We start from the raw sequence: 27,739 nt of genomic DNA, 5'->3' as shown, positions 1-27,739 counted from the left end.
ACTGTGCTGACGACATTTACTATAAACAAATTATTGCATCGTTGACGTCAACCGGTTCATGAGCATTTTCTACAAATGACAGGAAGCTAAATCAAGAAGTACAAGCGATACATTTCCCAGCATTCCTGTCCACCAACCAACTTTCCTGAGACAATGCCCGTTTTAAATAATTGAGTGCAAAACGCTTGAATAAATATTTGATGCATAAAAAAAAGGCTTTGGTTCACAGTCTGTCCACCTCAACATAATAGTGAACAATGTATTTTGTGTAACCTGAAGGATCCGTATGATATTGCTTTTGATTTGACCCCAGGGCTGAATAAGATTTGCCAAAATCTCTAAGGAATGTTTCCAGCAACTTGTACTATGAAACTTTCTATGCTGTGAAGAACTAAGGTCATGGAATCAAGTATCAGGCTACCCAGTAATATGGCTTTGTATTCTATTAGAATACAAATGTTCCTCAACAAAATAGGAGCAACAAAGAAGAAGTACACATGCATATTCTTTCAAAAAGGCTCTTTAATTGGTCTAAGTGATTAATTACAGGGTGAGGGAGCCAGGTAATATAGATACTAGAATAGCTTTCAATTACCTCATTTAAATTTGATCATTAAACAGTTAGAGGAAATGGGAAATAGGGACAATGAGGGAATATAAAAGAGTGGAAAAGAGGGAGTGATGAAAATCGTAATATAGGCAAACTGTAGAGTTAATACAGTAATAACAAATGTTTCAATAAATCAGCGACAGCTTTACAAAAAGAAAAACTCAGAATGTGCCAGAGGTGTATTTAGAAAAAGAGTGATTATAAATTCCTATCATATGTAGAATACATGAATATGACACTAACAGCCTCAATTAACACATTTCTCTATATTGATATAGTATTTAGGATATAGAATTGATTTAATGTCAGGCCCTGTGCGATGTTGTGCTGTACTGTAGCCTCACAGTGAGACACAGCGAGGAACGAGAGTCCATAGTTTAAGACACCTAGTGCTGGTCAATCCTGTCCTGTCGCTTTCACCAGTTTGCAGATTGTGTTCACATGGACTGCTTTCACATAGTCAATCCCTTGTCTGCCTCATCACTAAATGAAAACATGAAGATTTTAGCTCCAAAACATTATGAATATTTAATTAAGTTACCTGAAAATAACAGATGTCTCAAAATGATTATTACTTCAGTTTAGAAAACTGCTGCTGCTTTGTGTTTCTGGAATACAAGCATTTTAATACTGAATTTTTCATGTTGGAATAAAACTCTCCACGTCTGCTTTGCATCTCTCTTAAAATATCTTGCTACAATGGCTGCTTGTTTTTGGTGGTTGTGTTTAAAGATAGTCCATCTATTCGACACCCAAGACTAAATCCCAACCATCCACAATAAAATATACACAACACACACAGCATGAAAACTCTGGTTATAGTTTAACCATGCGCCAACACCATAGACTGCTGTAAATTTTGGTGCACATTGAAGCACAGAAAACACACAAGCGTTGTTCATAAGAAAGCAGCAAGTGGGTTAAACCTGCCAACGTCAGATTTCGGTAGCTTTCTTGAGGATATATTGGTAACAGTGCAGTCTTCTTTCTGTACTGATTATCGCGTCAGTTCAACATATCCGTAAAATCTGGCGAGCCAAAACTTTTTTTCTTTACCACATAAAAAGTCACATCGAAAATCAACAGTTACTTCAAGTCACACACTTTACCCTTTTACGTTAATCTAACCAATAAACTCTCTCCACAGTGGTAATGTTTTAATGTCCTGTCAACTGTATAACCACAATTTTCACCTTTTGAGGTCCTAGAGGTGTCCAATCAAACTTCAGATTCCAAGCTGGACACCCGTCGCCAGGGCCTAAGTACACAGGGGCTCCCCACAGGCTGCCCCCCTGCTCCCTGACCTACCTGAGCCTCTGATCCAGTCTGGGACCCCTGATAAACCCCGTAGGCTCCATACACACTGTCCTGGTACAACAGACCCCGCTGCCCCCCACACCCCCCACCACCACAAGCCAACAGCTGGCAAACTGGGCTGGATCCTGGGTGATTGCTAGCAGTCTGGCTGTGGTGCTGCAAGTCCAGGGGACCATGGTAGAGGGGGAGTCCAGGGTATGAGTTCAGGTAATGCGCATACTGTCTGCTGAGCAAGCTGGTGGCTCTCCGTACCACGCCCCGCCCTATCCCAGTCCCATGTTGCACTGCTTCTCCATATGTTGGTAGGTGGGTGGAGTGCGAGTAGCGCAGCCGCTGGCCCTTACGCCCATTGGGCTTCCTTTGGTCCTCCCTTATATGGAGGTAGGCCTGGTTCCTTGGGAGGCACAGGTTGTTTCGAAGATGTGCAGGATTGTATGCCTTAGCAGGTGTGGTTTGAGTAAGAATACATGGGAAGAGGTCTGGAAGGGTTGAAGGTGATTGACTGGACAGGGAAGACTGGGATTCATCAAGCTGGTGGATCTGCTCGCTACCCCATGTTGCTTTGAGAAAAGAGGGGCGTCTGTGCCTGCGTCTGCCTCTCAGAACAAGGTCCTCCGGTGGCCAAGAGCCGTAGTTCTCTACAGGCGGAGGCATCGTCTCCCCTGTGTAAATATTGTCAACGCTCGGGGACGACATGTGGTTGTCTTGGAGGTGGTTGACTTTAAGCTCACTCAGACACACGGGACTTTTGTCACTCTTTTCCTGCTCCCCGTGTATTCTCCTCTCCACATCCCCATCATCAAACTGAAAACTCTTGGACCTCCTTTTCCGTCGGGAAAACCCCAGTTGAACATGCTGGTTTTGGGGTGAGGAGGCTGGGTGAGAGGTGTAGATGTCAGGTAGCTGGAGATCGGTGCAGGGAATGAAGGACGAGTGTGAGTGGGTGTCTACATAGAGTCTCCCGGTGGTTTGGTAGTGGTGTGGATGTTGATGAGGGAGTGGCTCTCCAACGGCCAAGTGGGGACTGCTGAGGCTGGAAACAGGAAGTGGTCTGTCATACAGACATGAAGTAGAGCGTGTTGGTAGCGTGTAGCGCAGTGGTGTGGGCCTGCTCATACCCCTCTGCTGTTTCAGAGAGGTTACAGCAGTCAGAGGTGGGGTTAGAGACCTCTGAGGAAGAGAGCAATGATTCTCTGTAATATAAGCAAACCCTGCTGGTACAGCTTCTGTGGCAACTTGTGGAACACGAACAGGCAAGCTGCCACCATGTCGACTCAGCTGTTCAATGGTCTTGGTGGCGTTGTCCAGGGAGCTCTCTACATTAGCGGTGGAGACCAAATCCTTTGCAGTTCGAAGCATCTTAAGCATATTTGCTTGCGCGTAATTGGAGGTCAAATCAGGTTTGGCCAAACCAGACGAACGCCCAGTATCCTCCACTCCATTGAAGCAACTGTAAATACCCTGAAAGATAAACGAGAGGGACAAAAAAAACAAATAAAGAATGAAGACAAGACGTGAGAAAAATTCTTTGCCCCCAAGGATCTTTTTAAGGACTACTTTGGCATTACCTTGAAATACTGTTTTGTTTCTTTTATATGTTTGTATTTCATCTGATCTATTGAGAAAGGCTGAGCTGCATCACAATACAATGTTGTGTGTTATAATAGACCACTGCTGGTTATAACTACAGTGAGAGTTGGTGAATCCTTATTTATAGCTGCTGTCTGTGTTTCTAATATTAGGAAGAAACAGTGAACATAGTGGTGGTTCAGGCAGGGTTCAAGAAGTCAATCTCTGCAACAGTCTTAGCTGATCCACTGATAAGCTTCTCCGATGGAATTGGTAAATCTCACATAGGCCACACTACTGAAGCTGCTTTAGGCTACTCTCAGCTGTGGTGTGTCTGCAAGCAACTTTGCAACCCACCTCCATCTCAGCTTTCTCCTCTTAATGATGTCAGTGATTCTGGCTGTTGCTGTGCATTGGTTGTTAAGTTGACATATGTTGGTTGCATATATCTGAGGGAAGCACAACAGGTTCAAATAATACTAGTCCTATTCTAGCTGGATATATCTTTCACAGATTGAACCAACGGCACATATCCAGCCAGAGCTTCATCTGTCACAGCAGGAAGAGAAGCTACCGTTCTGCTCACATCCAGATGTCTACTGTCTGTACTGCAATACTTCTCTCAATTACCACAGACAAGAATGACTCAAAAGACAAGAAAACAGAATTTAGGAATAAATCAAGAAATCACTGGTTAGCCACAAACTGTTTAACTTTGAATCGTCCTAGTGGGAACAATTTGACAGATGAGATTCCTCCCATCTTAAAGTGATGACCCACCTCTTATATACTAAACATCCCATTGGCATAAAAATAGATTTCATTAATATCTTATCTTGTCACCGAGGCAAGTCTTAGTCACCAGTAAATTATGCATTCTCCCCGAACCCAAAGAAAAACTGTTTAAGCTGAGAGGATTGAACCAATAGAGGCACATGGGGACACATGCCTAAAGTCCCTTACAGAGCAAACTGTCTCTAACTGCATGGACAAACAAAGAGCCAAATCCCATGACTGTTCTCTGCTTACAGTTAGCTGAGACATCCTGAAAGAGCCAAATTTAATTTGGTCCTTGGGGCCGCCCCATATGGATTAATGATCAGATAGTCATTTAGCCGTTAATCTGATAAAACCCAGATCCAGGCACAATGGTATGATTACACAGTAGAGGAGGCTGGAGTCCATAGACATTTTCCTGCCTGTAACTGAGGCCAGAGCATTTTGCCTCAATAACCACATTCCAAAACAACTGCATCAACAAACTGGGTAGTGATTTAGGCTAATTGAACATTAGGCAATCAAAGTTAAATGCTGAGTAAACATCAGAATTAGAGCTGCTTTTCATCCTTTTTTGTCTCTCCCCTCCCCTCTCATTCTTAATAAGAATACTGTACCATTTTAGCTAACATTATAACAAGGCCTTTCAATAACGCAATGTAATTGCATGCAAATACACAGCCATTTGCATTAATTTATCATCACATAAAAGCCACTTCGTGTAAAACAACATGTTAAATGAAGAAAAAACCAACCAACCACTTAGAGCCAAAATAATATACCAGCCAGTCTTTCAATCTCTCCAGCAAGCTGTTATACAACTAATCAAATTACAGGGGGCCAATCAGTCACTTAACTAAATGATCAATGCAAAAATCAGCGAGGCAATTTCTCAATCCCCCTTCTGTAAATCATGCAATCAGTTATCAAACCAACCGAGGACGCATAAACAACCCAGCTCTCTCACAAAAACAACTTAATCAACTGACAAGAGGCAACCTGATAGCTGAGAGGTTAGAGCACATAACAGCCATCCATCCATTTTCTTCATCGCTTATCCAGCCAGGGTCAGAGTGAGGCTGGAGCCAATCCCAGCTGACACTGGCCAAGAGGTGGGGTGTACTCCAGATAGGTCACCAGTCCGTCTCAGGTCTAACACAGAGATAGACAGGTGTTCGAGCTAACATCAACACATACGGCCAATTAACCTGAGGCAGGAAGCCTAAGCACCCAGAAAAAAGCCAGGTGGGCACAGGGAAATCATTCAAAGTCCACAAATAAAGGCCCCAGCCAACCAGCAGGTCAGAACCCAGCGTTAACCTTTGTACCAAAGAGCCATATCAATTGTTAAAAAATAAGATTTAATCCAATATATGTAATATATTCATTATATATATTAAAATCAATATGTATGTCTAAATCTTTTTTGCATTTTCTGTGTCCTCACTGGACCACAGTGCAACCCTGGAACATACCAGATGTGCACAAATGCCATCAGCAGTGATCCCATCCCAATTCCCGCTTGATTTTTTCTTTCTATCCTGCCTGTTTTTGTCGCTCCTATTTCCACGAAGGCAATAAAACAACAAAAATCTGTGAACAAACTTGCAAATCTCACCCTGCTGATGGCCAACAGGAAGTCGAGTTTGTGAGACTTGTGAAGGGAGTGTCTTAGTTTCCAGTAAAGCAGGTGTTCCCAGGCAAAGACCAGCAAGCTGAGGCCCATAGCCACCAGTAGCATGTAGAATACACCTGCCATGTTGTCGATGTCCAACTTGCTGCTCATTACTTCGTTCTTCTCATTCTGGCAGATGCCTGACAACCAAACTGTCTCTAAGCGCTCGGTGTCTCCTAAAAGGGATGAAGGTTTATGGGAGTTAGTCAGAGACATGACAGCTTTATAGTAACCTGAAGATAACCATTTCCATAATGAACATGTCATATGTTTTAGAGGTTTTTTACACTGTAGTTGGACAGTCTGGACAGTGCTTGTGACTCACACAGGACGAGAGCTGTATGACTCTAGAGCTAACTTCAGGCAACTCTGAGTTCCATAGTGTGAATGCTTGTTGTAAACAAAGCAAACAATTATTCTGGATAGATGAAGTTTTTAAGGTGATTTAAGTTTTTGGAGTAGAGAAAAAGTTTTTGTTTTGTTTTGCTTTGGTTTACAAAACAGTTTTATTTATAAAAACAAAATATTCAAATGTCATAGGTTTCAATTTCTCATAATAAACTTATGATAATTATTATTCAGTTTGCATGACTCATTCTGTATTGCGGCCTAGGAATCGTAACAATTGGGGGCTCGTCCAATATTCCCACCTTTAATTTTGGGAAAATGTGAATAAATATAGTCTAGTTGTTGGTTTTGTGGACTGTATGATTTGCACTTGTCTTTCCATTTTCCCTGGCCACATTAATGGCCCAGTCACAGGGCAAAGGGTTATTACATTTTGATGATTTCCTTCTATTAAATTAACCCTACATATTGGGGAGAAATGTGCTCAGATTGGCGTGTGTTTAATTTGGTTTATTGTTCTTTTTGCACACACATCATATGCCACACACTTGCCAGCTCATCCATGCACTGCTTCACACCACTGATATGAATTTACACTCATCACGATTATTATTAAGTTTAATTAACCTGTGGTAATCCTTATTCATTTGGTGGTGCAACTTCATTCTTTGTTAGTGGAGATCTGTGTGGCTGGAACACAGGTATGTCTAACCTATTTCCATCTGTGGAGATACTGTATAGCTTTAATGTGAATTATAAAGGGAGATACTAAGTGCATATTATACTGTATATTTAGGTAATTATTAATGTTTTTGAAATTCAACAAAGTTTTGGACCAAAACTCAAAGATATGTATGCATAAGGTATACACAAAAGCTTTATACATATGCATATTCTGTCTTCTTTGTTTTTTTGGTCATGTTAATGCATCCCCCTGTTCCAATACAGCACCCTTTATATCAGAGAATGTAAGGTCCCCAGAACATATCTCCATTAAATATCATTACCACATAAGCCACCCCTCTAGGCCTCTGAACAGGTGGCCACCTCTTGAGCTGAGCTCTCCCCAGTGGCCTCCAGGGAGCACGGCCCATTTTATCATCAGTTACCGTATGTTGACCATAAACACACTGTTAGTTACATCATCACGGAAAACTCGGAGTGAGTGTGAGTGTGTGCGTATGTGGGGAGGATGCTCTTAAGCTCTCAGAGGAGGGAGGATATTAACTCCACACCGGCGGCAGCCACCATGGTGAATGTGTTTGTGTGTATGTGTAGGTAGGACGTGTATTTATATGTGTGTGTGAGTGTGTCACAGAGATAATCATATCCCTAACATTTCCTGCTGTTCTGCAGGATATTAACTCTTCCCTGTAAGCCCACTTCCCTGCTGATACAGCACACACTGAACTGGACTGACTCCAGATCCATGGTGCACATACAGTGTGCCACAGAGACAGAAATAAACACAGACGTTTACAGTTGAGGAAAATCTAAAAGTGTGTGCAGGTACGAGATGTACTTTTTAAAATGAAAGATTTGGATCTGTGCCTACCATCTCCAAGGAACTGCAACAGTGCTAGATCAATAGGTCGTTTCCAGCGTGAGTCTTTCTCCAGAGCGATGCCATACCCCGTGGTGGCAAACACTTTCCCACTGCCGATGGTCACCAGTTTGCAGCCCTCATCCTTCCCGGCCATGTAGTTTAAAACAGCAGCATCATAAATGAAGGCGTCCAGCTTCCTGCATGCAAATGGAGTATCTTAAGTGTAGTGGCTGTTTGATGTTTTTTATATTATATATATATATATATATTAGGGGTGCAACGATACTCGTATCGATATTGAACCGTTCGATACAGTGCTTTCGGTTCGGTACGCATATGTATCGAACAATACTAAATTTTTTATTTATTTTATCAACTTTCCTTCTGACGATGCTGTCTGTGTTGAGCGCTCAGTGGATCTGCGCTCGACAGTGCAGCCTAGGCGGAGTAGTCGAACACAGATTCACTGAGTGCAGGGCAAGCTAGCAAGACAGAAGTTAAGCTTGTTGCAACATGGCAAATTGAACCTCCCCCACCCTCATTCAGATCTGGTGTCTGGAACTATTTTGGTCTTCATGTGACGTATGACCCTGAAGGTAAGCGCGTCATGGACTAAAGTAAAACAGTATGTTGGATGTGCCAGCAATGCTCAATTACATGAGTGGGAACTAGTGTGTTAGCGCAGTTAGCTCGTTAATGTGTTGACGCTGTCCAGCCCCACGCACGGGGCGATCCACGGTAGCTCGTTAACAGAGATTTGCCGTGTTGTGGCGTTAACCTCATTTCAGATTAAGGCTGACAGCACTAGTGGGAACACAACGAATATGACTGCACATTTACCCGATAGCATCCTAGTGCAAAGACAAGTGGAAGCAGACAAAAACAACAAGCACGCATACAAACGTTACCCGAGTCATTTAGACAGCCGTTAGCACATGATTCTCCTTATGGGGACCTGATATGTTTAATATGCTGCTGAGAATATAGCCCAGAAGAAGCGTATAGTATAGCTTTTATTTTGGAAAGAGACATTTCTCTGTAATAAACTCTCTTTTCCAAAGATGAGTGATTCCTCAATCAGATACAGGGCTCGCAAAATCGCTAGCCCGACGTCCCGGGGCTAGCGATTTTTCCAGTCGGGCTGCCCTGCTCTGCTCGTCGGGCTATCGTACGAAGGAAAAATATATGTCAATGCTTTTGCATTCTTTCGGAAATGTAGCTGGGTAATTATGTCATTGGCATCGGTGAGCCACTGTCAATATGTGACATATTGAAATAGCGTTTGAATTTGTGCTTGTTTTTTGCTTTCACTTTGCAATCGCGCGAACTGTGTATAGAGAGCGACAGCACTGATTGGTGAGTGATGATAATTTGCGCACCAATTCCTCTGACGTCGTCTTATCAATCGTTACTATGCAAACATGACAAGTGAAATCTCCCGCAGCTTAAACATGTGAGAGGTTGATCGCGCAGAGAATCGCTGAGCGTTATGTGAGTGTGTGTGTAAAAGCAGCAGGATATATATTTTAGTCCTGCTGAGCCAAATAAGACAAGTCAGGGTGAAGACGTGACAGCCAAAGAAAAGCTTACCACAAAACGGAAAAGTTATGACAAATCAGACTATAAGGCAAAAAGAAAGTGCAGCTTTATGGTTTCATGGACAAAAGAATTTCTGTGGCTGCAATATGACGAGCTAAATAACCAGGGCTGCACATAAGTGGTCCGCAGGTGCGCATTCGCTGTCAAAATCTAAAACGCGCACAAGATAAGAAGTTGCAACGCGTGTTTGCATACATAAGATTTTCAGACATTTGTTTAGAACTCTTAAAGATGTCGAAGAAGCTCCTTTAAGCAATTACTTTGGTGTTCCTCCACCTCCAAAGAAATGTCAGGAGTCCGAACCACAAAAGAAGCGCGTATTCTCGGAAAAGTGATTGCAGGAGGTGAGCTGGCTTCAAACAAATGATGAACGCACAGAGAGGTGGTGCAGAATGAGCCGTGAAAATTTAATAAATGACAAATTAATAAAAAGGCATCAACATTTTTTTGTGTATCGAAAAAATATCGAACCGTGACACCAAAGTATCGAACCGAACCGAACCGTGAATTTTGTTGTATCGTTGCACCCCTAATATATATATATATATATTAGGGGTGGGAATCACCATACATCCACGATACGATATTATCACAATACTTAACGCACGATACGATATTTTTGCAAAAAATATTTTGCGATATTCAGATTCTGTACATAAAGGTAAACTTTATCAATATTCATTTTATCTAATATCAAAGTCTCACACTCAGTCTTTCTCTCATTTCAGTCAGTTTTATTGTTGACAAACTGAACGGTTTGTATTACAGTCTAGTCCAACTTAACTGAATGCAACCATCTGGTACAATTATAGCTATTCTGAACTATGCAATTTATGAAAACTATGCAGCCCCTTCAGCAACTGAAGAATTTGAAAGTAAATTAAAACAAAATATAATTTTACATTAAATAAAAAAGTTTTAAACTTAATTAAAATAAAACATGTCTTAAATTAAAATAAGTAAACTGTCATGTTTATTGCTGCCAAAAAAAAGTTAAACACATTTGGACAGTGAAGGAATGTCAGGATTCCTGCTCAGAAAAAGGATCAACATGCTCTGAAGTCAGAGCACAAAAGCCTTTTTTGTAACAAAATATCGATTTCTGCTGTCCCTGTATCGATACATTATTAGCAAACAAAATATCATGATACTACACAGTATCGATTTTTTCCCCCACCCCTAATATATATATATATATATATATATATATTACTTAAAATGTTCTCTGTATGATTTTATTTCCACCCTGATGAAGCTTCAAATCCAAATGCATCAGTCAGTCAATAAAGTTATTCTATATATTACAAGTTCTGCTGGATTTTTCAGACTGTAAGCTGTCCTCATGAACCACAGATGTAGGTGAAGTTGTTCCAGAATCCCCTGCACCGTGTGTTTCACTGCCTAACTTTGCCCTCCTTCTGATTTCTCTTTTCCTTTTTGCATATTTGTCATATTTGCATGTGTTAGATCATGAACACATTTTAATATTAGACAAAGATTACAGAGTAAACACAAAATGTAGTTGTTTTTTTTTAATAATGACTTCTTTTATCAAACAAATAAAGTTATCGAAACCTACCTGGTCCTGTGTGGAAAAGCAGTTACATCCTAAACGTAAGTAACTTAACAACCTGGCTGTGACAAGAATTGCAATCAAGTGTTTGTGAAAACTGGCAACTGATGGCAGCAGATGGCCGCCCCACCTTGAGCCTGGTTCTGCTGGAGTTTATATCCTGTTAAAATGAGTTTTTCCTTCCCACTATCGCCAAGTGCTTTCTCCTCGGTGGTCTTTGGCTGTATTATTGCAGGATCTTTATCTTATAAATAAAGCGCCTTGAGGCAACAGATTAATTTTGTGCTATTTGAATTGAATTGAATTGAATAGATGACGGCATCTTGAAGCAGCAAAGCAGCCCCAGACCATCGCACTACCACAGTCATGTCTGACTGCTGGTACCATGTCAGGACTCAGAGCTTCCAAAATGTTTGTCTTGTCAGGCCACTGAATATTTTCCCCAAACTCTTAGGGATGATCAAGATTTGGCAAATGTGAGAAGAGCGTTGAGTTCTTTTTGGTCAACAGTGGTTTTCGCCTTGGAGCTCTCCCATGAATATCATTTTTGCCCAGTCTCTGAAGGCCCTTAGAGGCCCTTGTTGTTCTGGGCTCTTGGAATAACTTTGCTAAACCAGCCACTGCTCCAAGTTTTGTCCTTTTGTGGATAATCACTCTCATTGTGGTTTAGTGGAGTATCAAAGCCTTAGAAACTGCTTTGTAAAGCTTTCCAGAGTAATAGACATCAGTGTGACTTCAGTGTCATTAGAGGGTGGCATAATATGATGCTTTTTCAACAGGTGTAACAGTAATCATTCCTAAGAATGGTTTGTGACATTTAACTCAAATTAAAACAAAAAAAGGTTAATCGCAGTTAATTCATGTTCCAACAAGAGTTGGGTGTATTTTTTCACAAAGCACCAGCATCAGCTTCGATAGAATTTCTCCCTTAGTGAATTTTTTTTGTACTTACTGAGTTGTGTACTCTGTGTGTAGTTTGGGGTATTTTAGCTTATCAAATAGGAATGTGGTATTTTACTTACTACAGCCCACATTCTGCCTTCTAGTCCGACATTACTGTCAGTTAATTTAAAAAGCAATCATCTAGTTTGAATCTTGCTTGATAGTAGAAATTCATCAAAAAGAAGCTTTACTCAGCTTTTTTAAAGTATAATGCCAAATTTAAATGCACCAGCTGAGAGCCTCTCTCTTACAACACGCTGAAAAGTCTCGAACAGAAACCCAGGCTGTCGGATACAAGGATATTGTTGGACCCAAAGCTACAGCTAGAGGCTCTGTGAGGCTGAATTAAGATAAAAAAACACTTTGGGCAAAGAGGTAAGTCAACGGGTTCACAATGACAGGCAAGTATTCACAGGCTAATATCTGTTCCCTGCAGACAGTGACTGTCTGCAACAAAATTGAGTTGGTTGGATAAAGTTTAAAGTTAGGACATTGCATTAGATTAAAAAGTCAAAGGATTAACACAATAGTTACGATTTATGCTCTTGGGCTCATGGATACCTGCACTAAATTTAATGGAATCTATCTCACTACATTAACCTCCTATCTATCTTGTACTTGATCGTGACACCAAAGTATCTGATACAATTACTTCATCATCTCGCCACCGTAAATGCTTTTGCCGAATTTCAGAGCAGTCCATAAGTCGGTGGCCTTTTACATCTGGAACTGACTGACAACACACTCCATCAGGTGCATTACTAATTAAAGGTAAAAAAGAAAGAAAGAAAGAAAGAAAGAAAGAAAATGTTGGATCAGATGTCTGAAAATCTATTTTTATTTCAGAGCGAAACCAAGAAAATCAGTAAAAAAAAATATAAAGAGCGCACAACTGGTTTATAAAAAATGTCCCAAGTCACCTGTATGGTTCTTCAAAAATGATCTGGTCCTTTGTGAAGTTGGCATTCTCGACAGCTCTTTTCTATACAAATTAAGCTCTACTAGAAATGACTTTAAACCTAAAAATACACCCATCAGATTGGCCTAATTTAGAAATAGATACATAGAGCATGAAATCTCAACTGTACTATACAAATTCTAATAATTATTACTATGTTTTTACTTGGATGAGGACCAATTAAATATAATGTTCTATCAAAATGTGTAATATATTTAAAATGTAATTAAAACTTTACCCATTTTTGAGGCTTTCTAGGGCTTCCTCCACCCCTTTCTGGTTGTATTTCATCATGTACGTGTGCATGTCGGGGTAGTTGCTGCGGATGTTTCTCTCTGTGCTTCCATTTGGGACGGTCCCGAAGCGGAAAGGAGGATAATGCTCATGTGGTCTCTGGAACTGCAGGGAGACGGAGGAAGAGAGAAAAGGGAAAGGGGAGAAGACGCATGAGATAAGTGGGACATAGTGAAATAAGAGACTTTCAGTGAGGAGAAAAGCATAAAGAGAGAAGGAGTAAGCAGTGACAAGAGACTGACGGTAGTCAGGGAAGAATATGGAAGTGGGAGAGAACAAAAAAATGCTGATGAGGAGAAGAGCAAAAGATATTTTAAAATGTAGACAGGGAAAACTGAGGAGAGTAAAGAAAAATGAAGACATGAAAAAGGAGTATGGGCTCAAATTGTGGTCATAAATATTCTGTACTTGTAAATCAGGATTTGTATGTGTAAAAAAGATTTGTATGTGGACTTAGCCAAAAAAAAAAATACGTGTGAAACTCTGCAAGTTGCAAGTACGAATTTTGACCCTATTTTTCTTCCTTTCATCTGATTGGTCAATGTCATGTCAATCATAAATTTAACTATCCAATCAGAGAACAGATGGGTTTGGCTATTGGAGGGGTGCTTTATGGAGCTTCAGGTCCTTGAAGGGAATAAATGCCCTAAAGGAGTGTCAGAGAACAAAAAACAAAGGAAAGACCAAAGGATGTGGAAAAGAGGAGGCAAAAGACGAAAGAGCAGAAGAAACAGGTGAAATAAAATGATAAAGAAGATGAAGGATGTGCAGAGGAAAGAATAAAAAGGAAGGAAAGGAGAAAGGAAAAAAAGAAGAATTTGGAAAAAGGAGGAAAGGAAACATAAAGGGAACTTAGGAAGAATCTTAGGCAAGAAATTGTGAATCAATAAATGGAGAGGGAATTAAAAATAAACTAAAGAGCAGACATAAGTGTGAAGTAACATGGTAGAAAGGAGTCAAAAGGATGAGGGACTACTTAGATGAACTGAAAATAATCTATTTCAATTTGATGAGCTGGACCACACCCCAAACACTTAAATTTCTACAAATGCCTGCTGGCACCACGTCTCTGCTGTCATTTTCTCTGGCTCAACGTCTCTCAATGGTATGATGGCAATTTGCTAGGCCCAGAAGCCACCGATCCTTGGTAAAGCCTTCTCCAAACTACAGCCTCTGCCCAAGCTCCCTGCCTCATCTTCAATTAGCGCCTGTCAGGTTCTTGCTAATGAAATCCATCTTAAAGTCATTCCATCTTTTTCCAAAACTGATCTTATCGGCGACTAAACGTAACGCTGTATAAATGGAATGGAAGCCACTCACTCACCTCGGTGTTATTAAAATCTGATATCAACATGCATGAGTTCGAATCATTTCACTGCACAGAGATGATCCTAGCGTGGTTCAATCTGTGGCTGATCGAAGTTCGCGTTTGATTAGATGATGCAGAGACCAGAATGAAGCCGAAATATGTCTGTTAACGCTCAATTAGACTGTAAACAGCAAAGAGCTATTCATCTTGGTTACAGCGTTGACCTTTTGCGCTGAGCACGAATGAATGGGCCAATCAAAATGTGAGCGTACGAGTAGATGCGTCTATGTGTGTTCATATAATCACGCTTTAGCTGCATTGCAATGGCTTTCGATGAGAGGCTTTTTGTTATAATGAGCTATTTGGGAAAAAAAAGGCCACATCACAGCCAGAAGATTAGAAATTACAGGATAGGTTCACATCTTAATTTGACACCCATACATACAACTGAAGAATTATTGGTTGCTGTAATTGCTGCTCCCGTCCATGCTGGCCATCAAGAGGTTCCCTCTAAAAGCAATTTCATTGTAATTGATGGGGCGGCGATGTCCTGAGCTCTTCTTGTGTACAAAATTGCAGAGTGTGTTTAAGTTAATAAAATAATAATATGTAGCATCAACAGCCTTTTAGTGACTAATTGCAGCTTTGGAAAACAGTTTCTGTGGAAGCAAAGGGCAGAATTTCACACAACAGTTCCTGAACTTGAAAGGTTACTGCAATTTTATACAGATCAAGGACTACAGAGTTTGTTCCCATTAGTTTGAAATTACTTTAATAGAAAAAAAGGGCAGTTATGCATGTCTGATATTGTATGTGGGCATTAAAATACACTTTTTTTTTAGTACATAATGACTGTACAAAAAGTCCTCTTACTGAGGAAACTCTTTAGGTTAAATTTTAGGAAATAAATTTCTATCATTAGGATTAAGCCAGTAATCTCGTTCAGCAGTGTAACCTATAACCTTTAAAAAAAAAAAATCAAAAGTACACACAAGTATCAAGTACAAATGCCTCATGGTAAACTTAAAACCTCATGATTGCGATTATAATCACATCACAATTATAATCATCCTTTTACCTTATGTATTATCTGTTCTTATTTCAGCATCAGAAGATTCCCATTTCATCTGAGGTGGAGACATTTTTCCAAACCTGAATATGAAACACCTACACTACAGTGATGTGTATAATAAATCCACAGCTCACAAATAATCCCCCCCAAAAAGTATTTCATCCTATTTGAGAAATTTCAGAACTTCACGGGTGGTAAGGTGGTGCGGTGATTAGCATTGTTGCCTCACAGCATGCAAGTTCTGGGTCCTCCTTAAATATTCTGTGTAGTTTGTGCTCCCTGTGCCTGTGGATTTTCTCTGAGGATGCCAGTATCCTCCCATGGTCCAAATACATGCTTGTTAGGTTAACTGGTGATCCGAAACTGACTGTAGTTGTAGATGTGTAATAGATAAAGCACTGCATGAATGGCTTTAGTGACTTGTTGTGTAAAGCGCTTTGAGTGAACAGTAAGACCACAAACCTGCTATGTAAGTGTTGCTACACTTTATTATTATTAGCCAGCTGTTTAAGAAAATTGAAAACTTTATTTTTCAATAAAAAAAAAATTCTTGTGATCTTTTTCATCACTGTGAAGTCACCACAGTACTGCAAACTAACCTGTTTATCATGCACTAAATAACACAACATTTAAAGTTATTACAGCTTAGTTTGTTTTGCAGGATGTTTCACAATATGAAAATACACACTTTATCAAAATGCATCATATACAATTCAAATATGTGATGATAATTATGGCATTACTCATAAGCTTTAAATCTGCAATTTAGTGCTAGCTAGATTCTGGAGTACTGCAAAAGACACCTGCGCTTCTTCCGGCCCACTTAAGCTCCAGAGTTAAACCAAAAGTAACAAGTCCATTTTTAAAATGTAAGAAGTAGAAAGTACGCATATTTGTTTAAAAATGTAGGGAATAACAGTAAAAAGTTATCTGAAAAATAAATACTCAAATAAAGTGCAGATACCTGAAATTCTATTTAATTTTATTTAATATTTGCACTTTATTACTTCCCACCTGTGGCTATTAGCAGAGATGGACAGTAACTGTAATCTGATTACTTGTTTCAAGTAACAAGTAAAGTAAGGGATTATGATTGCAAAACAGTAATTAGATTACTGTTACTTTTTCGTTAACATGTTGCATTACTAAACTGTAATTTTGTGAAATTCACAGAGAAACCCCTGGATCTACCGAGTGACAAACCTCCACCAGCCCCACTCCTGCTAAACAGGTGAAAATAGATTTAAGAGCGCCAGTATTGGTGCTGCTGAATTTTCTATTTTATTTATTTTTTGCTGTGTTTTACTTGCATCTATTTCAGAGTTAGTGTATTTTATATGTTGCAATATCAAAAAAATGGGTTTAAATGTTAAACAAATTTCTTCACGTCAGAGCGATTTGCATATCATTTAATTGATTAAAACTAATAAAACAAGTTTTAAAAAGAGACTTTTTCATTTGATTACATTTGATTACATTTGATTACATTTACGTCTATTGCTTTATTATGCATTCAGGTTGTGTATCATGTTTTTAAAAAGTAACTAAGTAATAAGTAACTAATTACTTTTGAAAATAAGTAATCAGTAAAGTAATGGCATTACTTTCTTGGAGAAGTAATCAGTAATTAGTAACTAATTACTATTTTCAAGTAACTTGACCAACTTAAGCCCTATTTAGTCTAATTGGCTCATGATAGAGAATAAATAATAAAGAATGATCATATAGTTATGCATGCTAAGAAACTAAATATTGAGATATATTTGGGTTTAAATAAAGCTCTTCTTTTGGATAGATTCATATTTTGTCCATAGTTAGTGCCACAGAGCAGATTTCTTTCTATTAATTTTCTTTGGAAATTCTAGGAAATTATGATGTTATTTTCAGAACAAGACATATTTCAAAGACTCCTGTACAAAAATCTAAAATAATTGTGTGTCCTTTAAACCTGCAACATGTAAACCTAGCGAGGGTGCGATCAAAAACCTGACCAATCTTTTGTTGTGCTGAATTAAAGGAAGATGTGCAGGCTAATTAATATCAGTTCTGGAGCATAATGCATTTGCATAAAGTTGATATAGTCAGTTAATACAGCCACAGATCACTGAAGTGGCTCTGCTGATCCCTGCCTGGGAGATGTTTATGCTATGTATGAAGACAGGCTTTCTTGTAAAGCTCCTCTGAGGACCTGCTTCCAGGTTGAGTGCATGTGTGTGTGTCTTAGTATGTGCATGCACATTCAAGTAAAGTATGTGGGTGTTCTTTTCTTCTATTGACCCTTTTTTGTTGCTGTTTAGTTTTTTTTAAAAATCATTTGACATTTTCCGATCTTGTTTTAACAGTGTGAGCGAGACGAGCGATGGAGACGGCACACAGAGAATATTGATGGACAGACCAAAACACTGACAGGACAAGTTGAGACTCAGACACCATCTGTATTGACAGAAGGGAGTAATTGATTAGTCATTCATGCCACTGGGCTCCCCAGTGATAGGAAAAGGACAGAGACATTCACATCAGAGTGAATGTCTTTTTACTTGACTTCATCTTAAAGGCTTTCTGTGAGTCTTTTGTCTCTCCTCCATTCACGGCTTATTAGTCAATGCGGAGTGACAGCGAGCAGATGATGTGGTATAAGCTGGATTTGAACAAAAATACATGATTTTCTCCATATCTCACAGCTCCACAAAAGCTCTCTGTGTTTTGAGCAACTGTTCCACCTCATTGTTCCTCCAAGTGAAACTTTTTCAGTGTCTTACCTTTTTGTCTGACAGCCCAGACACGGTGTCGATATATTGCTCCTGGATCATGAAAGCAGCCAGGTTGGCGGTGTAAGAAGCCAGGAAGATGACGGCAAAGAAGGCCCACACCAGGACCATGATCTTACTCGTGGTGCCTTTAGGGTTTTCAATCGGGACAGAGTTGTTGAAGACGATGCCCCACAGCAGCCACACTGACTTCCCAATAGTGAATGTTGGACCACCGGGAGCTGAAATAGAAACAGGAAACAGTATCATCTAACCATGCATGTTTTCTCTTTTAGAGTAAACTAGTAGGACCTTGAGCTCATCTTCCTTTATTGGATTTGTAGAAATAAACAGCAAAGTGGGAAAACTGTGGAACTGTCCCTGGATCAGTTGCTGCAAATAAACGCCACTATCTTCAGATCTCCTCTTACTGCAGACATTGTCCTTCCATGTTCTTTCCTTCTTTGCTCCTGACAAACGAAACTAATACTCCCTGCAGTCGCTTCCAGGCTTTTTTCAGTTACAAAACCCACTGCGGCTGTCATTTCCTCAGCAGAACAGTCTCGTTTTCACTGGGGATTGGGGCTTTCTTCAGCCAAAATATAATATAAAAAAGAAATCTCTAAGCAAAGCTAAATTATCTGCGTGGTAAAATACCACCAGAGTTAAGGGGAAATTAAGTTTTGTTTGTTTTCTTTTTACGTGGATGAATGGATTCTTTAAGTGCAGTATTTGATGACAGTGTTCAGCCCTTTTTCTTTATCTGGGTTCTTTCTTCACACAAAATATGTCTACTGTTCACTGTGTAAGTATTCATCAGCCATCTCATGCCCTTCTACAAACTTCAAGATGACAGAACAATTTCACAGCATCAGCCGGTTTCCATCGCTCTCTGCCACCATTGCTCATGTGCAGCAACGGAGGGTGCCACCGCCATCAATCACACTTCGATTAGTGAAGCGACGAATGCTAATTAAAACAGGAAAATGACCTTTCGGACCTGGAGACGAGGCACGCTCTGTCAGCGCTGAATTCTGGGATTGATTAGCCCTCCCAAACCCAACCCAAAATTTCGTCAAGGAATTCGAGGTTGCAGGACATGCTAGCGGGGAGGGGCGGGATTTAGAGGCCTGTAGGCAGGCTTACTTTGAAATGCTTGGTGGATTCAAATTGAATAGCTCTGAGCTATTCTGTGGATAGTTTTAAAAGAAGAAAATACTAATTGACTCCATTTGACACATTACACTCTGAAAACAACAGACTTTGCCTCTGCTTTAACGATAATCTAGTAATTATGAGTCCTGTATTTTCCATCATAAATTCTTCCAGTAAGAAGATGTAAGACTCACCTTTGGCGCTCACCAGACTGCGATTGTAGCCAGCTGGGCTGAAGTATTCAAACACAAACACCGTCACAGCCACCACAGTCAGGCACATCACAAACATCATGACCCAGACTGCTGGGCTATAAGGCTCTGGAAGAGGAGGAGGAGAAGTGAAGGAACAAACATGGGTTGGCGTGAGTCTCTTTTGTGCTTCTGTTTCAAAACCTCAGCCTGAAATAGGCGGGATCAACGTGTGTAATAACAGGATAACAAGAGGGAGAATGAAGCTGAATTTTGTTGTATGGTAAAGAGATTTATGTGTGTGTGTGTCATGCATTAGGGGATTTAGTTGTAGGCTACAGTCATGGGTGGGATAAAAGCTTAATGAGAAGTTTCCTAAAGCGTCTACGGAGACAGAACTCGTTTAAGTAGGCCACCCTGCAAGAAAGTGGTTTGAAAGATGGCAACATCGCACACCAAAGATAACAAATGATACAACCAGCTTGAACAAAGGAAATTGTAAATGTGAATGTGCTTCTCACCAAGAAAAGCAGACGGAGATACTGTTCCGTTGCTGCGCGCAACCATGACGCTGATGCCCGTCTCGACAAATGGCACGGAGAAGTCGATGATTTCAGAACGCTCCTCGTTGATAGTGAGAGAGCCAATGGCCATGTCAGCCCGCCTGTACAGCACCTGAGAGAAGAGACATAAGCAGAAAGCAAAGAAAACCAACACAGAAGCACAACAGTGAGCCAGCTGTAGTGGTCAACAATTGCCCCGTCTTTATCCTACATGTGCTCTGCTTAAAATAGAAATATTTACACATTTTACAAGCAATCCTTTTAAAACAGGGAAGCCACAAGCAGCAAGCAATAAATGAAAAACATTTCTTTCATCATTCCAGAATCCACAAGGAGAAAATGCTGCATCTCAAGAGCTCTCACATCCAAGCCAGTTTTTCTGTAAAGCATATTTTACACACATACACACACGCGCGCGCAATTATACAGTTCCAAAGCACGACGCCTTCAGGCACAAAAACACAAGCTAAAGTCTCTCCTGAGGAACAGCTGTTCAGGTGCTTCACTTTCAGATGCAGCTGTGTTGGACGTGGCTTGGTGTGTGCGGGGAAAATGATGTATTAGCACCGTATGCATATGCATGACATCACATCACTGACCTAAAAAAAGCCCATCCAAAAAACCAAAACTCTTGACTATTCTTGACTCTCAACTATCATTACTTGAAACTGTCTTTGTGCAAAAGTAGGAAATCACTGCCTACAAATGCTCAAGTACTGTTCTCAGGTACTTTTACCCTGACATTTTTCATTTTAGCTGGACTAATGTTAAAATTTCCAATTTAAAATACATAAAATATAATGTCTTTAATATTAAAAAAGTGTACCTGGTGTAAAAACATTTAAAACTCTCCAGTCTTGTTTTAGTTTCATCACAAATTGTATTATGTGACAAGTATGTGAAAGGAAATTATTACTCTGATCCCGCTCTCCTTGATGGGACTTACTCTGAAGTACCTGTTTAGTGAAAATGTATACTTTGACACTTTTTAGTTCTATTTTTTATATTAACAGTGAATAAAAATTGTATTTAGTATGAAAAGACTGACTTGTGGTGAAAAACCCACAAAGAATCGTCAACCTCTCTGTGCTTTCATTCACTTACACAGAGTATTATAGTGTCTCGGTTCAGTCGTCGGGTTTTATAGCCTGCGGGTTTAACCTTTTACTTTATTCTCATTACTCTCATCAGCCTTGTTTCCAGCTTTAGCACGCAGCGCCGGTTTTAAGTGAAAAAGCTTTTATAATAACCACTATACGCTAAGTGCACCAGGGAGCAGCTTTTTAGCAGCTAACGAAGAGGAGGATGGTAGAAATCAATGTAGATCTACAAGAAGAGTGAGTATTGTAATTAGATGTATTGGGAGGGCATGGAAACTTATAATTGTCAGTTACAGCTTTCTGCACTTCCTGCAAGTAACCCTAAAATCAGCCTCATACATATTTAAATGGTTAAAATGAATGTTACTTTGTGTGTGCCATGCTTCTAAATACAGGAGTCTCTCTTTTTAAAGTTGGACTATTTCTGAATTCAACAGAACTGCTTTGGTTGAAAGGAGCAGACAACTAAAGAATGATTGTTGCTGTGTGCTGTATTTGATATTCAGTGCTGTTTTTGGCTGATGTCTAATATGCTACTCATAAATAACTTACATTTATGTTACTAGGGCAGGCTGTAGCCTAAATACCTCCATTTATTGTGGTTAGATCTGTGGCTGAACATCTTCATACACCTTTTTTATAATAATTGTCTGTTCAACGGCAGCAGGCAGCTCAAGAAAGCTGTAATGTCTGCTGGATTCAGGGACTTCTTGTTGTTTCAGTAGCCATGTGTCTCACCTCTCCAATCATCCCGTTCCAAACGCCGCGGACCAGCTTGCCATGTTTCCCATTGGTAACCAGGTAAAGGTCATAGGAGAACTTGATGGTGCGGGACAGCTTCTTCAGGATGTCTATGCAGAAGCCCTTACAGCACAGCTTTGTGTAGGACTCTGAGTAGCCAATAATGCTGCAAGAAGGGTGAGAAAAAGCAGAGTCGCACACACGGTTAGTACAATTTTGCTTAACCATCCTGTGATCAAAGATCCTCGCTGGCAGCTGGGACAGTTGCTATCTTTAGCATCAAGACCAATGCTGTTGTCTTACTTTGCTTCAGAGAGCGAGTGCTAAATAGTCGCAGGCTCTCATGCTGACAGACACCATCGTCTACAGCAGCAAAGTGAAGGGCAAGCAATGGCTGCTTCATTAGCTAGAATCAATGTCGGTTAACAGCATGTCTTTCAGTGAGATGGAGGCGACGGCTAAAAATGACAAACAAGCACAAATACACTCGCACACTGTGTGACAGAGGCCACAGTGAATGGTTGACTGACTGTGATGGCCTCTAATCAAAGCCCATTAAGGTGTGTAGCATGTGTGGGGTCCACTCCCTTCCTCTCTGTGGCCTTGCTACTTAATGGGGTGTTGAAGAAGAGAACAGAGGGAAAGGAAATTGTGGGAAAAAAAATAATAGAATAAAAAATAATGGAAACCTCAAAAAGTGACACCAAACAGGGAAAGTTAAAATCAGACAAAGTGAAAATGGAGTTGACACACTTCCTGAGAAAAGAAAAACTCTCTTTTTCCCCCCTCCACTCTTTCATCTATTCAGCTGCCAAAGAAGAGGGTCTAAAATCTACGAGGGCTGAGTCACTCGGTGTGTGTGTCTGTCTGCGTGCGTAACTGACTGATAACCTCGGCACGTCAATGAGTCAGCATACGAGCTGAAGAACGATAAAGAGACGACGTGAGTGAATAAATGAGCAAGTGATTGAATGAAAAAAGTCAAGTGAGTAATTAACATTCAAGGTGATTATTTTCCAAATCTTAAGAGTTCATTTTAGAAACATTTTAAGTGCATTTGGAGGGCTTGGTTCTTTCACGGGAGTCTAGCTCTGATAAACGCCGTGTTAATTAATTGCTTCAAGAGCTGGCCACCTGTCGTCATTATACACACTCCACTAACAATTCACACACAAACACGCACAAAAGCACGCGTAAACTGGGCCGTCTCTCTCCGTTTCATACGCGAACATATGCACGCATACAGTACAATGTCCCCTGGGGATGCGCAGCAGCAGTTGTGTTGTGCTGTGCTGTGCGGTCTCCACAAATGCCCAGAAACTAGTGCAGCGTGGAGGGGAGCATGTTAGACCAGAGAGAGTGAGAGAAAGGGAAACTGTCAGCTGAACAGCAGACAGGAAACATACGGACCAACAGCCAGACGATGCAGCGATGGGGCAGCGGATTCAGTTTTGAGGGAAATGAGGGCAAGTGCAAAGGAGGACAGATGGAGGAGGAGGAAGAAGGAGAAGAGATTGTGAAATTACCATCACTGTGATCCAATTGAAATGATGAGGAAAACACTACAAAGTTAATGACCAACAGTCTTGCACCACACTGATCGTCCTTGTTGCTGCTCAGTACAAACTATTAAAGTTTGTATTTCCATCAGATAATATAAATCTTATATTATTAATCTCATCATTGTTTTTCATTTGTCTTCTTTTAATTGATTACCTGAAGCAGAGTACAATATATTTTATCAAACCAACAGTCAAACTCCAGAGGCACGCTTTGTAACCATAAGTATACGGATACTAAAGCTTTGTGATTCTTCAACATTTTATTACTATTTTAGACCTTTGGATAGAAAGCTGGACCTAATCTAAAATGAATAATAAAATATTTGTCTTATATTACTTTACTCGTTTATATAAGAATATTCAAGCAGAGCTAAAGCTATTCAATGAACACTGTGTCTCACAAGGACTTGTTAACTAGCTTTGGTTAATGAGCCTAATTTGAGCTCAAAAGTGTAAAAACATTGAATAATAACTTAATTTTAAGAAAAGAAACACCTAAAAAATGTTTGCTTTCTTTTACACTGAAAAGGTGTAAGTACTGGACCCTTTGGGAAGCTGGTTTTTGCATGTGGAGCAGGTTGATATCCCTGTCACTGCAGGTTAAACATTTTTTAGAAGGTACAGAGTATCACTGAAAAAGCACTGACAGGTTATGTGGAATTAAAGGACTTCAAGTGAGGTAACATTGTTTCGCATTACTTATGAGTCTTGATGGCGTCTGTACTTTTATGTGTGCTCTTTATGCAATCGTTAATAAACTTTGAAATGGAAAGTGGATTCATTTTCTCAGAAAGACAAATCAAAGACGTGTCAAATGACAGAACGGATGCATAAAGTAAGAGGGAGGTGGAATAGTCAGACATGGCTCTCTGTAATAGCCTTCACTCTTCTGGTTTTAAGCTTGCACTGATACTGGTTTACTATAATGTTCCAGTTCAGGTTATAGTGTTAGATGGGCGCAAGGCCAAGAGAAGTAAATTCTTTCATATCAAACTCAGAAAACCATTCCTTTCTGGACTAAACTTTGAGTGGTACTATAATAGTAAATGCCAGCTGCCATGAATTTAAATGTGAATGGTTTACTAAAAAACCTGTATTCTAGAGTAATGTTATTTGTCAGTTTATCTTTGAGCAAAAATGCATCAAGGTAGAGGAAGACCAGCACCTCCAAATGACCTCATTATGAGATACTTCTGCTGCACACAACCAACAGTCATGTGAAAAGGAACGTTTTCAGAGTACTCTGAGCAGTCTGGTGAAATACCGAGTAAACCCTATGATTCAGTAGTTTGTAGATTTTTACCAGCAATAATTTGAGGTAGTCTCACGTATGACTTCATCTGTCTCTTACAACTTGTAGTTCTTTTCTGGTCCTCTTAATTACAATATTTCCAAATTTCATTGAGGTGTGTGTTGATGCACAGCTCTCACACCACAGCATTTCAATCAGGTTGAGGTCTGGACTTTGATTGGGCCATTGCAACACCTTGGTTCTTTATTTTTCAACCATCCTGTTGCAGATTTGCTGCTGTCTTTGGGATCACTGTCCTGATCCACTTTGGGCCAAGCTTTAGCTGTAGGCCAGATGGCCTCATATTTGACTCAAGAATACTTTGGCATTCAGAGGACGTAATGGTCGACATAATGACTGCTAGGTGCCCAGAAAACAAGCCAAAATGATTATGCCTCCATCACTGGGCTTAACAGTTGGTATGGGGTGGTTGTGTTGTGTATATGATCAAATATCTCCACTTTGGTGTCATCTTTGCAAAGAACAGTGTTCCGAAATATTTAGATGCAGATTTGTAAACCTAACCCCTGCTACCGTGTTCTTTTCTGCAACCCTTCCAAAGAATTAATACTTTCTTCTTCTGATATTACTGTCATAAAGTTACCTTCCAGCTTCCTAATACTTACCTTCCAAGTTACTATGGAAACAGTAAGGGTGTACTCCGTTTTTCACAGGACTCTTTGAAGTCATCATGTGAAGACATTGTAGACAATAATCTTTGAAAATAGCGTTTTCAAAAAACAACAACTTTTTTGTACGTTTTGTAAAAATTGTGACCTATCAGAGTTCAAAGGTGTATATAGTATACAATAAGAGAAAAATATCTTAAGATAACATAAGCAACTCTTGTCAATTTTGAATAATCAGTTGTCTAAATTATTTATCAATTATCTTAAATAATAAATTATCTAAATTCCTATCTGTTAATTTTCTGCCCCAGATCTTATCTAATTTAAGACCTGCTTCCCATTAGCAGCTTGTCGCTCAGTATTGGGTTACACCATACTATTTCAGACAGCTGAGATTTGAGACGCTGGATTTTAGTGTGGAATTCCTACTCTTAATCAGCCCGGAGAGGTAGGCTTAGCCTTTTGGCAAAAGAAGCTATCATCTGTCCAAAGAAAGGGTTTTTAATGAGCAAGACAAAAAGTTTTAATCACACTAAACATCTGCTCTGCAGGGAAGCCGCTCAGACCACACAACAAGATTAACTGATTTATAGAGCACCAGTCGCCTCGCTCCCTCTCTCTTTCCTGCTCCCTATTTTTTGGTCACCGTCCAAATGGGACACGCCAGCCAGAGAGAAGTAGAGAAAGAGAACCAGAAAGAGGGTAGGCTGGGATAACATTGTCCCACTATGACAGATGTCCCCATGTTATACAGATAAATCTTCTTTACTAGCAATCAATGTGCCATTGTGCCCAACAACAGCCTCTACATATCTCATTCTATAATTAATGTGCCAGCCATAGCCAGATCTGCAATCTGCATAAATGATACATGCACCACAGGCACATGTACACACATACGTGGAGTCATTGAAGTGAGCATGAACACAGCATTAATTAAAATAGTTTATCTGCTTACAATCAGATGATTGAAGACCGGTCAGTTTGTGCAGACTGCAAATATCACACCTAGAAATCTTCACGTTTGGCTGTGATATACAGATACAGATTCCTCTTTAATACTAAGAGTTAGATGAGAAGATACACACTGCTCTTATGTGTATATATTATGCTACAACCTGCACCCAGTTAGCTTAGACTGGCATAAAGAAGTACGTAAATGCTGGACACGTAACATCATTAAAACCATAGCAAATGCTGGTTTTAGTGGATATTTAAAGATTAAACAAACAACTGATCAAACAAAACCTTAAAACCACTGACAGGCGAAGTTGATGTTGGTACAACACAATTTTCTGCTGGGAAACTGTGGGTTCTTTCATGTACCATCCAACTAAACATTGTGGCTGGCCAAGCACACATGCAAGCACGGTGATAACACCTCCCAATGGTAGTGGCCTTCCTGAGCAGGACAATCATGTCCGCCACACTGCAGAAACTGCTAAGGAACCGCTTGAGGAACATGACAAAGAGGCTGAGGGTTGACCTGTTCTCTAAACTCTCTAGATCCCAATCCGATTAAGCATCCATGGGATGCACCAGAATGAGCCCAATCCCTGCACATCCGACCGTATAACCTGCAGGACCCAAAAGCTCCACTGCCAAGATCCTGATGCCAAAAGCCACACAACACACCCAGAGCTCCCGTGCCCATGCCATCTCTCTCTGTCTCTCTATATATACAGTTTTGAAAATCATTTCAAAACTGGATAGCACTCTTGCACTCAACCATGTACCAAGCACATGTCTGATGGTCAGCCTCTACCAAATGGAGCAGACCTTACGATCAATACGGTTCTACACTTGAGCAAACACTGCAAGCAAACATACAACAATGAATAAATTGTAACATAATCAATAACAGGCAGTGAGATTCCAGTTAGCGATAACAATACTCCCAGAGTACAGGGCTAAGAACATCAAGGAAACTACAGTTACATCCTTTTAATACATTATCATACCAATGCATTGACGTAGCTTGTTTGCTGTCAGTTGGGATAGTGCATCATAATATCTGACTTAATATCCTGCCAGAACTAGTTATTAAAAGGTGCAGAATAAACAGCCAGCAGAAGCAGATGTCTGCACTCACTTTGCTTCCTGATTCTTTTAGTATGCTGAACAAAATGCTCCCCAAATCACATGATTAATAGATTCCTCTGAACGAGCAC

At 40.1% G+C, this 27,739-nt stretch overlaps 1 protein-coding gene across 1 annotated transcript in view; it reads right to left on the bottom strand.

Annotated features, from left to right (window-relative positions):
• Nucleotides 1–504: 504 nt before the first annotated feature.
• The window catches only part of LOC102795367 (glutamate receptor ionotropic, NMDA 2C-like), a 63,465-nt gene continuing 36,230 nt past the window's right edge, over nucleotides 505–27,739 (bottom strand). Inside the window, exons 9-16 of the mRNA XM_035907913.2 lie at nucleotides 22,084–22,252; nucleotides 20,204–20,357; nucleotides 19,686–19,811; nucleotides 18,349–18,578; nucleotides 13,153–13,313; nucleotides 7,852–8,039; nucleotides 5,892–6,124; nucleotides 505–3,388 (exon numbers count right to left, since the gene is read on the bottom strand). Coding sequence (XP_035763806.1) covers nucleotides 1,829–3,388; nucleotides 5,892–6,124; nucleotides 7,852–8,039; nucleotides 13,153–13,313; nucleotides 18,349–18,578; nucleotides 19,686–19,811; nucleotides 20,204–20,357; nucleotides 22,084–22,252 — 2,821 coding nt within the window. The 3' untranslated portion in view covers nucleotides 505–1,828. The remainder of the gene's footprint in view (nucleotides 3,389–5,891; nucleotides 6,125–7,851; nucleotides 8,040–13,152; nucleotides 13,314–18,348; nucleotides 18,579–19,685; nucleotides 19,812–20,203; nucleotides 20,358–22,083; nucleotides 22,253–27,739) is intronic.

Source organism: Neolamprologus brichardi, chromosome 8, assembly GCF_056152115.1.
Source record: "Neolamprologus brichardi isolate AB-2024 chromosome 8, ASM5615211v1, whole genome shotgun sequence".
NCBI lineage: Eukaryota > Metazoa > Chordata > Actinopteri > Cichliformes > Cichlidae > Neolamprologus > Neolamprologus brichardi.
This window is presented reverse-complemented; position numbering and strand designations above follow the sequence as displayed.